The sequence below is a fragment of the Agelaius phoeniceus genome, chromosome 16, assembly GCF_051311805.1.
Source record: "Agelaius phoeniceus isolate bAgePho1 chromosome 16, bAgePho1.hap1, whole genome shotgun sequence".
NCBI lineage: Eukaryota > Metazoa > Chordata > Aves > Passeriformes > Icteridae > Agelaius > Agelaius phoeniceus.
In genome coordinates, this window is record NC_135280.1 from 16,447,346 (window position 1) to 16,460,907 (window position 13,562).

Sequence of the window (13,562 nt, forward strand, 5' to 3'; positions counted from 1 at the left end):
CCCCTCCCGTCCCGGCTGGCAATGCTGGACCAGGTACCCCCAGAACAAGGATTTCCCTCTTGGCTCCAGGGCACTGGTGACTCAGCTCCAACTGGCCCTCGACCAGGACCCCCAGGTCCTTTCTGCAGCACTGCTCCCCAGCATCTCATTCCCCAGTCTGTCCATACATCCAAGGTTGCCCCATCCCAGGTGCACAATCTGGCACTTTCCCTTGTTGAACTTCACATGGTTGGTGATTGCCCAGTCCTCTGATTTGTTGAGCTCTCTCTGCAGGGCCTCCCTGCCTTCATGGGAGTCTATGGCTTCTCCCAATTTTGTATAATCTGCAGACTTGCTTAGTATCTCTTCCAGTCCTGTGTCCAAGTCATATATGAGGATGGTGAAGAGGCCAGGGCCTAAGATGGATAGGTCTGTATTCACATACTGTTGTTACTGGTTCCTCTAAGTACTTCTCTTTTCATATATCCAGGGCTACAACTGTTCGTTACAAAGGCAGAAACCTGCGTATCAAAGCTCCCATGTGCAGGGCTTTGAAGAAACTCTGTGATCCAGATGGTGAGTAAAAGATGCTGGAACACGAGGGTGTTCTAGAAGATGGCTGGAAGCATAGAAAGTGAGCAGGCTTGTTCTGGTGTGTCCATCACTGGCAGGGAAATTTGGGCTGTTGCATGTTTGTCCTGGGCATAGTATTCTGTCTTGGCCTGTTTGCTCGTGTAACCCCAGTAACTCCAGGACTCAGGCAGTTTTCTTACCAGCTAACTTGAAAAGGAAATACCCACACCAGACCAGTTCACTGCTGATTTCACTGTATGTGAAGGTGCTAGTGAATCAGCAGTAGTATAGTGTTTAGCATTGAACATTTTCAAATTTTTTACCTTCTCCTATTCAGCTGTGCATGATTGCATTTTGGGTTTTTTGTTGACTTCCTTGTTCTCAAGTAAGTAGAATCAGGCTGTTCAAAGGTCTGAAATACTGTACTTGCTCAAAGTTTCTAGAGGTCTGATTTTTGACACTGCTTGCTCAACTGGAATCCCCAGTACCACTACAGTGTCCAAGGATAAGAACATATTGAAAGAAAAGGTAATTAAGGAAGTGGGTTCCACTGGTGAAGCTGAACTCCTCAAGTTGTCTGTAGGTGATGGTGGTGTCTGATCTTTTGTATTGTGTAACTGAGCATACAATGCTGTGACTGAGTTGTCCTTGCTTTGACCCTTTGTGCTTCATCTCCATTCAGGTGTGAGTGATGAAGAGGACCAAAAGCCAGTACGACTTCCCCTCAAGGTCCCTGTGGAGTTGCAGCCACGGAATAACCATGCATGGGCTCGAGTACAAAGTCTTGCCCAGAACCCACGGCTTAGGTAATGGAGAACTGATTGTGGTGCTCAGAATAGGGAAATAGATGAGCAGCATCCTAGCCCCTTCCTCTTTCTTCAGGGCTCTCTTTTCCAGTTGGGCAGTTCATCTATGATAATGCAGATGTCCTAAGGCTACTTAGTCTGAAGCCTTTGTCTAACCATTGCATGGTTTGTAAACATGAGTTATCACGTGGGAAAATTAGATTACCATTGTTCTTTATATCTTTTAATTTGAGTAATGAGAGAGCTACTAGCTTTGGAGATGAGTACAGTTTGTGCCACTTAATGTCAGAGCAGAGGGCAAGTAAAATGGAGATAGTAGCCTTGGTTCTACTAAAATCTGTATTGCATGTACCATTGACAGAGAGAAGGGAATATACACAGTGGTCAGAGGTGCCTGCACCAAGGCTCTGAACGTTTCACCTGTACCCAATGATTAAAGTAGCATGGAAAGTGTTCGTAGTTTCTCCCTTGAAAAACACTGCTGGTGCAGCAGCTGTTCAGTGTCATCAGTGGCTGTTCATCCTGGTCCTTACATCTGATCCAGAACTTGGAACAGCAAACGTGAGACCTCTGTGATGTTGAATGTTGTTTCAAATGCAACACTTCAGTGTAGTGACCGAAGATCATGATAAAAATATCCATTCTCTTCTCTGCATTAGGTTAATTTAGTAAAATGCTTTCAAAAAGTAAATGTTTGTCTTTTGTGCCCTTTTTTCTCTTTCTTTTTATACTTTATGTAGTCACTTCGTGCTTTGCCTCCACTTTTGCAGTTCAGTTAAGTCCTGCCATCTTTTCCTATCTTCTTCTGTCTGGAAAAAAAATAGTTTCTTGAATCATGGCAGTCAGGTTTATCTGACAGGCTTTTAGAATGTTTGAGTTGCCACAGTTGTGAGTTAACCAAAATTTTAAAGTTGTGGGATAACATATGTTTTTTGTTGTGGCCGTTTTTCTTAGCGCTTGGGAGTATTCTTTGTGCTGGCATTATAGAATGCCAGTTTATTCCTTAATTCCCCTTCTAGCATCAAGGTTAGGACTTGGAGCTCCTGCTGACAAGTTGTTCTCTGTTCCCTCGCTCTGCTTCTCTTGCGTACAGGATGATCGTGGAGTTACATCGGAAGGTCTCCAGCCTCCTTGAATTCCTGAAGCAGAAGTGGGCTCTACATGAAGTGCGGGTTGTATCCTTTTCCTGCTCAGTCTGTTCCACGTGCTGTGTCCTGGGAGAAATTCGCTTCCTATTCCAAGTTCAGTTTTGCATCGTAAAAGTGAATCTACTTCATAAATATACCAGTCCCTGCTTAGTAGACACAGATAAAGTCTCAGCATCACTAGTGGAAGCTTTTGTGGGAGATCCCATAGTGTTCTGCTTTTACCTCAACTCTTCTCTGTTATGATCCCATAAAAGCTAGTTAAGAAAAAATTATGTTCCTGACTTTATTTAGTTTCCTCAAACAGTGATCTTAGTCTGGTTCATTATCACTAGGTGACCCCAATACAGCCTGGATAATAACTGACTATTCTGTTTCCAGTTTCAGCCAAGAGATTAAGGACAGATCTTTGCACTTTGTGCAGTTTCACCAATATAGGCTTAAGCTTCTTGTTGAGGTAGCTGCTGCTACCTGCAATGTATCTGCACTGTCTGAGCCATACAGTGTTCAGGGTGTCCCTGCCTCTGAAATTTGATCCATGCAATAGAAAGATCTGTGAGTTAGCAACTGTTCTGTTCTGAACCTAGTCCTTCTGACTTGTAGGTTATCCACTTCTTTGGCCTTTCATTCAGGCTTTTCTGTTTAATTTGTGAGCCTGGAAGAAGCAGCAGCATAGCACTTGAAACTCTGAAGGATGTCAGAGTGTGTAAGGTGGAGTTTGCTGCACTCCTGAGAGGCTGCTTTGCTGTGCAGTGTTAGAGGTTTTGCTTGGTTTTATTGGGGTTTGTTGATTGGGTTTTTTTTTTTTACAATTACAGTGGTGTGTGAAACAGGGAGGTAATTTTGTTTGGAATGGATATTTGGGCTTGTAGCAGGTCTTCACTGCAGTCTTTATCACCACAAAGAACCTAGTTTTTGATTATAGCTGTCTTCACTATAATCTGTGCGAATAGAGAACATATCCTCGATCAGTTAGGTTTTCTTTTCTTTTTTTTTTTTTTTTTTTTTTTAACTTGCAAAATAGGCTCCCAGGTGCTTTTTTGGAAGGGGCAGATGACTGTTACATTCTTTGACACATCTTTTTTTAGCGTAAAACACTTGAAGAACAGCAACTTCGAGACTCCAGAGACTCAGAAACAAGAGGCAGCTTCTCAGAGGAGAAAGTGATGCTCCATCTCTTTCCAGGGGAGAACTGTACCATCACTCCACTGCCTGGGGTAGCCAGAGTGGTCCACTCCAAGGCCTTCTGTACCGTGCATTGGCAGGAAACGGGCAAATGCAAACAGAACACAAAAGATTCTCACTTACTCCCCCCTGCCCAAATCCTTGGCATACAGAGTGGTCAGGGGACAGCAAGGGGACAGCTGAAATACCTGCGGGGGATGGAAGGTAAGGGTGTGGGAAGGGGAGACAGCACTACAGAGCCCAGCAGAACCTTGCAGCCTACAACTGAAGTTTCTGCAAGCACTGAAGATGGTGCCCCAGAGCCTGTCCTGGTGGAAGGAATAGCCTCAAATCTTGGCATCACTAATTCCCTCCAGAAACCACCTTCTGGACTTCAGGATCCCGGAGAGCACCAGGAAAAGCTGAGCTCAGTGGTCCCCTGCATGGAGGGCAGGGAGGCCTTGGCTATTGACCAGGCAGGTGTGCTACCTTCGTGCAGCACAGAGTGTGCTTGCAGCAGGATCCCTGATGTGGAGGAGCTCTCTCTGCTTGATCCATTCCCACGGTACATGAAGTCCTGCCAGGACCTAATCGTCCCAGAGAAATGTTCCTGCACAGACAAACTGCATGGGAAAGACTCTGCTTCAGCAGCTGGTAATGCTTCTCCAGTGGCTTTTCCAAGCAGGAGGAGTGCAGAGACCTCTGACTCTTGTTCCCAGCTACTGAGAGGTGATGTGGCTTCCCCTAGCAGCAGCAGATATGAAACTCAGGCAAGCCACAGCCAGGGCCAGCAGCTTGATGCTTGTACCAAGGATATCACGGATGCAGTAATGGAGGATTCTCAAGAGAAGCTGGGCTCCTCGTTTCCACCTCCACCTCAGGGACAATCCAGTACAAAGTCTCTCAAGGATGACCCAAGTCGGCTCTCCCAACAAGTGAGAGAAGAAGGATGGAGTCTGCGAACCTCTGAGAGCCTTACACTGGCTGAAGTCTACCTCATGATGGGCAAACCGAACAAACTGCAGCTGGAATATGACTGGTTGGCTGTCTTGGAGCCAGAAACCCAGCATGCTAGAGAGCAGATACCTGAGTCAAGTGCTGTCCCTGCATGTCCTACCTTGCACAAGCAGAGACTCTTGAATTGCCTTCTGAGACTCATCTCTACTGAAGTCAATCCCAAACCAGTAAGTGGCTCTTGTTCATGCTCCAGATGCTAAACTCTAGTTTCATTTGGGGAATAATTGCCCAGTTGTGCATTCACAATAAATCGGTAGCTAGCCATGTCAAGAGCTTTGGAGATTCCTGTGTTTAAATTATACAAAAACCACCACACAAGACAGCTGGCTACAGAGTGGACTTTGCTTCAATATGCTTTTTATACTGCCTTTTAGCGTCTAGTTTGCTGTGAGTCTCATTGGTGTTCCAGTGAACATTTAACGTGATTACTCAAAAGATCAGCTCTGAGGTGAGGTGCCTTCTGTTCTCTCTTATCTCTCAGATTTATGGAACCTTAAAACAGCCCAGGTTGGAAGGGGCCTTGGAAGATCATCTAATCCAACCTTTTGTGGGAAATGGAGCCTGGATGAGATTATTATTGCACATGAAAAATGCATTGATTTTCAATATTTATGTAGTTCAAATTACACAGTGTGAGAGTGAAAAGAAAGTATTTCTTCAGAACAGCAGAGTCAATAGAACTGTGCCTGCCTCAGTTGATTTGTGTAAAAGTTCCCAGACTCCAGGACAGCTGTTCAACAGTCCCAGTCCTTAGGCAGACCTTAGGGAATGAACTTGCTTTCCTTCTTGTGCTTTGTAAACCTGTATTTAAGATTTGCCCCAATGATACCTGAGCAGCCAATTCCACCTAGTGCAGCCAATTGAAACTTAGTAAAACATCTTTTAAAAAGACACAGAGTTTAGCAGATCTACTCAAAGGCCTCTGGTAGATATGATGAGCTAAAGATTCTGTTCCACCCAGGATGCAAATGTATCACTCTTCCCAAACACAGAGTTCTTTAATCCTTGTTTGTTGGTGATTTAACTCCACTCAAAGTTCCTTTTGATTCTGATTCTACAGACATGGAATGAAGGATTTTATAACTTTAAACCCATCTTTGTTCAGATGTAGCTCCAGATATAGACTTTGTTTAAACTGCAAAGGCCTTTGGTCTGACATCTCACAGATCTGGGCTGCTGTCTCCTCTTTGGCATCTACTTTTACTTCTGATGACACAGATGACTGCTAGGCATGACATGATGAAACAATCACAAACTATAAAGAAGGACATCCCTGAGACCTGGGGGGAGAGGAATTGAAGAGGGGGGAGGAACCAGCAGTTAGGATTTGCATGTCTTTTTCTATCACTCACACTCTTGGCTGTCTTATAGTAGCATAGCACTACTGAACAGTAAAGGAGCTCTTTAAGGATATATACTATATTGTACATTCCAGAAGAAAAAAAAGGAAAACAACCTTTAATTTGTCAAATACCACTTTATTCTCACTATTTTTCAGAAAAACATACTCTCCTTGAAACATGAGCATTGTGGCACTGATATTGCAAAGGCCAGGAAGATATTCACAGCCTCACTGAAAGCACTGTAGATGTCTTGAAAGTTGCATTTCATCAAATAATGACAGGAACTATGGTATTTTTGCCACAGGATATTTTAAGAGGAAGGATTGATTGTGTGCATGCCTGCTGTTTTCTCCAGATAATCTGTAACAGCCAAAGTAGCCAGCTGTGCTGTGGTTCATCTTTAAATGAAAATCATCAGCATAAAATGAACTGTGAAGTGGCCTTGCAGTTGAGCAGTGGGTGTAATTTTAAGCCTGTGATTGCTTAAAATTAATTAAAAAGGGAGGGTTTTCTAGAAAACAGTTTAAATAACTTAATGAAACAATTGGATAGGCCTGTAAAATTATCGATGCACATATGTCTCTTGTTAGTGCTGTGTTACAGTGTGAAAGAGAAGGGAAAAATTCAAAACTCTACTTGATTAGAATTAAGAGAGAATTAAAATGTTTTTGTCTGCTCTCACCAGAGCAGCCCTCTGTATGGAGTTTATGAAAAATAGCTTTGCACTGAATTAAAACCAACACTATTTTTTTCTCTTTCTTTCTATCCCACGGTGATCCAGCATGTTGTGTGAAGCTTGTTGAGTGTTAACCCAATTGTAACATAAATTAATGTATTGAATTGGTGACATCCAACAATGCTAAATGGGCAGGAAGGTAATTTCAGCTGCCCCTCATGCCCACTAGGAGATATTGCTTACAGTAGTTTAAGGTGTTATAGTATGTCAGGTTTTAAGTCTTCCTAAGTACAGTGAGTTTCATAATACATTTGTTGTACCAGCACAAAATGTTCATTTAATGTGCATTTTCAGACGCCCGAGATGAGCTCTATTGCCACGTCACCTATAAAGCCTGCTCAGGAGGAGCAGGCCCTGACTCCCCCGGGAAAGGTAATTGCCATCAACACCAGGAGTCCTGGCTGCGCACGCAATCAGTCTGCCCTTCGCAACAAGACTTTTTCTCCTGGTGCTGCTTCCAGCTCCTCAGGTGAGTATTCCTAAAAATCCACTTGATGAAATCAACTCACTAATACCTCACGCCATAATGAGAACTTCCCAGAGATGAAACACTGGATGGAGAAATGCTCTTACTCTTAGGAACTTCACTGTCTGAGAACATTGGTGTGTGCTAATTTGCTTTAGAATTGTCCTAAGTCCTGTGCTGCTTTGAATCTTGAATAACAGTGCACATCAGTAATGCAGTTCACAGTCCAGAAGAACTCTCCTTAGTCACTCATAGAGAAGATGCTTGGGTTTTTTTGGGAGCTGTGTCATGGTTTAATCCCAGCCAGCAACTCAGCCCCATGCAGCTGCTTAGTTACTCCCCTTTGGTGGAATGGGGGAGAACTGAAAGAGTAAAACTGAGAGAACTCATGGTTTGAAATAAAAACAGTTTATTAGGGAAAGCAAATGCTGTGCATGCAAAGCAGAGCAAGGAATTCGTTCCCTGCTTCCCCTGGGCAGGCAGGTGTTCAACCATCCACAAGACAGCAGGGCTGCATCATAAGTTATAGTAACTTGGGAAGGCAAATGCTGTCACTCTGAATGTCCACCCCATTCCTCCTTCTTTCCCCAGCTCCTTATGCTAAGCATGACCCCCCATGGTGTGGGATATCACTGTGGTCAGCTGGGATCAGCTGTCCTGGCTGTGTCCCCTCCCAGTTCCTCATGCATCCCCAGCCCCCTCACTGGCAGTGTGGGGTGAGGAGCAGCAAAGGCCTTGACCAGTGTAAGTCCTGCTCATTAGTAATTAAAGCATCCCTGAGTTATGAGCACTGTTTGCAACGCAAATCCAAAACTGCCACTGAAGAAAATTGACCCCCTCCCAGCCTGAACCAGTACATGCTGACTGGCACAGGGTGTGAGATCTTAAGAGAATATCAGCTTACAAAACAGGCAAGTAAATGCCCAGTGTAAAATCTGTTGATAAATATTTACTGAAGATTTTCTGTGCCATCCTGCCACTATAGGTTTAAATTAAATATTAGGAAGAAATTCTTCCCTGTGAAGGTGGTGAGGCCCTGGCACAGGTAGCCCAGAGAACTTGTGTCCGCCCCGGATGCCTGGCAGTGTTCAAGGCCAGGTTGGATGGGATTTGGAGCAACCTGGGATAGTGAAGTTATCCTGCCCATGGCAGGGGGTGGAATGAGATGAGCTTCAAGGTCTCTTCCGACCCAAATCAGTTGTGTGATTCTATGATTATAAGATAGAGAATGATTATGAATTGCCTTTTCTTTAATAGGAGGTATGGCTGCTGTAACCTGTGAGCCCCAGCCATGCAGGCCAAGAATTTTGGTTCTGTGCTTCTGTCCCAGTTGCATTTGCCACCAAATGTTTATGCCTTCAGGAAAGTTTGTGATGGTGTTGGGATTACTGGGACCAGTTGTGATTTTTAGGCAGTCCTTTTCACACCCCTGCTCTGAGAAGCAGTGAACCCAGGAGCAGGTTAACTGGGTTAACTGGTGCTGTAAAGCACCTGTGTGGATCTTGGCTACCTCAGAGTACCAGGCTAACAATGCTGGCTTTCATCCAAGCTGGCTGTATGCAGAGGGAAATCCTACCACATTTTTTTTAAACTTAAACATTAATAGACAAGTTTCACTCAGACAAGTTACCATTATTTCACTGTGCCAAATGTATTTTGAAGACAGTCTGTCTTTGGGAAGGTCTTTGGTAAATTGATCTCCGCTCCATCACCTGATTGATATTATTGGGATTCCACTTCAAATTACTATAAGGAAAGAAGGGGTGGGGAGTAAATAAATCATAAATACAGTAAAATGGCTCTGTGTTTGTATTATCTTCCCCTACATAAAAAATGGTAGATATAGTTTGTTTACTGGGATAGGCCCTCAGGTATGCCTTCAAGCCGAACAGATAAACTGATTATCACAGTCTATGTGGGGCTGAAAATAGGGCTTCAATTCTAGTTTCTTCAGTAGTGTACAATTACATTGACTCCCATACTTCCAAGAATTCAAAGCAAGTGAATATTAGTGGTGTTCATAGAAGGTAAATACTGTCAGTTTGCAGATGGGACAACTGAAATATGGAGAGATTCCTGATTTTGGAAACAGCTGGTGACAAAGCCTGAATCCTTAAATCCCAGCTCTCTACAACCCTTCAGCTACTAAAGAGTTATTTCCTTTTTGTTTTCACGTTATTTAATTTAAATTGCTGTTAAAATATTCTAGGTTTGAGAAACCTCCCTAGACCTCTCTTGGTGGCTAGTCCTTCAAGTTCTGGGAGCACTGAGGCTGACAGTGGACTGTTTGCAGTCCCTACAACCCTGCCCCCCAACAGCCGCCATGGGAAACTGTTCCTACCCAGCAAGGAAGCAGAGCTGACCTTCCGGCAGCACCTGGACACCATCAGTGTAAGTGAGAGGACTGAATAGAAAATGCAGCATGGTGTGCATGAGCCAGCTTCCAGGAGGTATCACAGGGATTCTGAATTCCTCAGAAAGTATGGGCTGCCTTGTGAAGCAGTGCTTCTTATCATGTTTAAGTTTAACATTGTATTAAATGAGCTGAGTGAGATTTTAACTATGTAACTGCTTTGAACTGACATTACCTGTTCGGGTAATTCAGGTAATTCAAATCTGAATACCATCCCACAGCCTGATGACACCTATTTGCTGTCTAATTAAGTTGCTCCAGCAAATATATGTGCTAGATTTAGCAAAAACTTACCCCTTCTGATGTGTAGCTAATTTTAACATAGCCTCATTGCTGTACATAAGTCAAATTCTAATTTTTATGTACACAATCTCAGTAAGAATTTTGTAGGAAGCTGAAGTAGTTGGTAATGTAATGGCTTTTTGGGACAAAGCTTTATCTCCATAAAAAAAGAAGAAAAAATACATCCTTGGTGGAAAATATTCTGACTCTAGCAGGAAGGATATTGTGCTATCTGAAGCAAAACATAGTATTCTGGTAAATTCTTAATTCATCTTTATCGAAAATAAGAATTTGGGGGATATAATTTATTCTGTGTCTGGATGCTTAAAATACTTGTAATGCATTTCCTGTTGTTGTCCAGATGCAGTCGGACTTCTTCCTTCCGAAGCCCAGGAAGTTACGGAACAGGCACTTGCGGAAGCCACTGGTAGTACAGGTCAGAGCAAAGTGTAAATGCCTGTTTTGCTCCCTGAGTATCAGTAAGGCTGTAGTAATTTGTACATAACAAAAAACCCTGGGTTTCCCTCATGCATCCACTGGAAATATAAAGCTGAAATTATGAAGGAACAAACACTTCAATCTCTAGTGTAACTAGCCATATTACATTCCCTGTATGAAGAATATCAACAACAGTGAAAGTCCAGTGCCTAAGGTAGTTTGGAGAAATCAAAAAGCCTCTGGAAGAGGCTTTTGAAACCTGGAAGCAGGTTCTGCTACCTGGGCCTTCTGGCACTGAGGCGTAGGCAGTGTTGTCCCTGTACTGTCCTGTGCTGGCAGTGTTGGAGCTGGCAGCCCTCTTAACTACAAAATTTTCCTTTATATCCTTTTCCTGCTTCCTGCTCAGTAGTGGATGTTAAACTGTGGTGGATATAAGCCTCTGTAGTGAAATAAGCCATAACACATGCTGAAAGAACAACGATTCTTGGGGAAAAATGGGACTTGGAAAAAGATGTATGGAAGGAATGGCCGGTTGTTGTGGTGCTTTGGTGACAGACAGGTATTACCCTCCTTCAGACTGCTCTGTTAACCCTGGGAAAAGGCACATGTGACAGGAACACCAGAGGCAGGTGAGAAAAACAAATCTGAAACCTGATTAATAGTAAACTGGGGAAAACAAAGGTCACAAGTGTCACTATACCATTTTTTTCTCTTCTGTTTTGTATAAGAGTAGGGATGCAGAAATTACCCCTGGACTATTTTTGATCCTGACATCTTCAGATCTGGGCAGTTTCTTGTGTTTTAAGAGCTCCCAAGCACACACAGGTGTCTCACTCATCTACACTTGCTGAATTTTAAGGGCAGATCACTTTGTACACAGACTAGGTACCATGCTTAAAATCACTTCTGAGAGAAATTTATAAATCACTGCAAGTATAATCAGAGAGGATTATAGTTCTAATCAGCCTTTCTCTGAGAATTTTCCATGTGGAAATACATTGTTTTAGTAGTTCACAGAGAAAACACATCATTCCTTTCTGTAGCTTTTTTCTCAAGAGCACACTGATCACATTGCTGTGTCTGGTGCATGATAGTAATGCTACAGAAATACTCTGCTATTCTGGAAGGTCTTGTGAACTCCTGCAACTTACACGATGAGTGTTACTCTCTGTGTTTAAATCTGTTCTGGTTTATTGTTTCTCTCACATAGAGAACACTGCTCCCTAGACCGTCTGGAAATCCGTCCCAGCATGTCTGTTCCTTTTCTATCTTATCCAACTCATCCATTACAGGTGAGTCTAGCACTTCTACAAACTGAAAAGTGTCCCTTAAAATTGCATAAAGAAGTAATTTCTAAAAAGAAGAAAATACTCTTTCGAAATGACAGTGTCACTAGCCTTCAGGATGATGGAATTGCTCTCCTGGATCATTGTGAAGCAAGTCGTGCTTTTTATAAAATTTTTTTCTTCAATTTCCCAAGATTGAAATCACAGAAGAGCAAGGAGTTCTCAACAGGAAGATGAAATTTGGAATAAAATACTTAGATAGGAATTTTTGTTCTGTAGGGTGTAATAATTTGTCTAGATTTTATATTGGACTTAGCCTAGTACTGGGGATACGGTCTAAATTTTATACAGCATAAGCAATCCACTACCCATGTGTCCTTTTCTGCTGGTACACTCTTGAGTACAGTGGTAGTACAGGTGATCCCCCATGAAAAGCAGCATGAGGCCTGAAGGGTTGTCTTCACTGACAGTATGAGAGCAGCTCCAATAGCACAGCAGCACTCGCTGTTGCATGCCTGTGGCAAGACACTGCTTAGCTCACATCACTTATTTTAGTGCTATTCCATCATCTCCACTACTTGCATTCCTGCAGCTTGCTGCTGTTTAGAATTTATTTGCTTCCATTGAATTGTGTTGCGTTCTGCTTTAAAGGTGTTAGATTTCATTTGCCTGAAAGGTATTAATGCTTCCCCCTAGGGAGAGGTTCATTTCGGCCAATCCAGTCCTCACTGACCAAAGCTGCTGTTTCTCGTCCAATTGTGCCCAAAGTTCTTCCAACACAGGCCACCAACCATCTGTCTAGTAAGTAACTCTGAATTCTGCAATAAAACCCATGCTGGTGTCCTCCAGGCAGGTACTGTCTCGCAGTAGAGAGTGGGTTCCATTAATTAGAACAATTAATGAGGTTAAAACAGTGACTGCATCTATGTTTTACCTAGAGGATTCTTCTGAGATGAGAAGACATTCAGATGTTTGAAGTGGATTTTAATAAGTCTGGGTGAGGTTGACCCTTACAACAACCTACAGTTTTTACACAGAGTCTACATGGCTGTCAGAGGCAAGATAACAAAATAAGGCTCTATTGTTTCTAGACCTCCTCTAGTAACCCATAGAAAATTTCTGGAAATTGCATAATTACTTAGCAATTTGGAGGACAAAAAGAAAAAAAAATAGAAGAATGGGAGGGGAACTGGGATGTTTCTCAGCTATTTTGATATACCTAGTAAGAGGTTGGAACAAGGCAGAAAAGTTAAAAACTTTAGCTAAAAGCAGTGTTACACTTGGTGCAGAGAAGCAGCTGACCCAGATGATCAGATCATTACCATTGCTGCTTTTTTACATAGGCGTAGTTTTGACTCTGGGTAAGTTTAAAAAAGTCATCTTTTAGAGAATCATAGCAAAGTGAAGAAGAAGCTTGTAATATGTTTTTTGGTGTTTTGTCTCACCCAAGGTGCTATTGACTTGGCAGCTAAAAGTGCTGGCATTATCCCTGGTAGTCCCATGCCTGTCGTGGATGCAGATGGTTTGCCAGGTGTGTCTCCATTGTCACCGGATGCAGTGCCTACAGTAGTGACAGGGCAGGAGCCAGCAGTAGCACATCAGAATGGAGGCTCCATCACCACTGTGGAGGTCAGAGGCTCTTAAACAAGCTTTTTTCAAGTGCTTAACTGTCTTGTTCTTTCATTGTATAAGAAAGCTGTATTATTATGATTCCTCAGTGAGCTTTTTCCTGGGGCTTGCTGTTAGACACTGCTGTCATGGCAGACCCAGTCTGTGTTATGTACTGTGTATGCGGGGTTGAGGGATCAAAGCATCATCTCACTGAATGAATTTCCATCCTGTAAAATGGGTTGCAGCTTGTAGAGCATTGAACTTGGCAATCCAGAAATCTCGCTTGAAAAAAATGATGGCATT

The 13,562-nt window shown here is 42.9% G+C and overlaps 1 protein-coding gene across 3 annotated transcripts in view; it reads left to right on the top strand.

The window, feature by feature from the left end:
- Window positions 1-13,562, top strand: part of CRAMP1 (cramped chromatin regulator 1) — a 49,277-nt gene that overhangs the window by 25,914 nt on the left and 9,801 nt on the right. For all 3 annotated transcript variants that reach the window (XM_054643337.2, XM_077186649.1, XM_077186651.1), the window contains exons 7-16: window positions 470-555; window positions 1,235-1,358; window positions 2,452-2,533; window positions 3,592-4,851; window positions 7,058-7,232; window positions 9,439-9,620; window positions 10,286-10,360; window positions 11,573-11,654; window positions 12,345-12,449; window positions 13,099-13,277. In XM_054643337.2, the coding sequence (XP_054499312.1) occupies window positions 470-555; window positions 1,235-1,358; window positions 2,452-2,533; window positions 3,592-4,851; window positions 7,058-7,232; window positions 9,439-9,620; window positions 10,286-10,360; window positions 11,573-11,654; window positions 12,345-12,449; window positions 13,099-13,277 (2,350 nt within the window). The remainder of the gene's footprint in view (window positions 1-469; window positions 556-1,234; window positions 1,359-2,451; window positions 2,534-3,591; window positions 4,852-7,057; window positions 7,233-9,438; window positions 9,621-10,285; window positions 10,361-11,572; window positions 11,655-12,344; window positions 12,450-13,098; window positions 13,278-13,562) is intronic.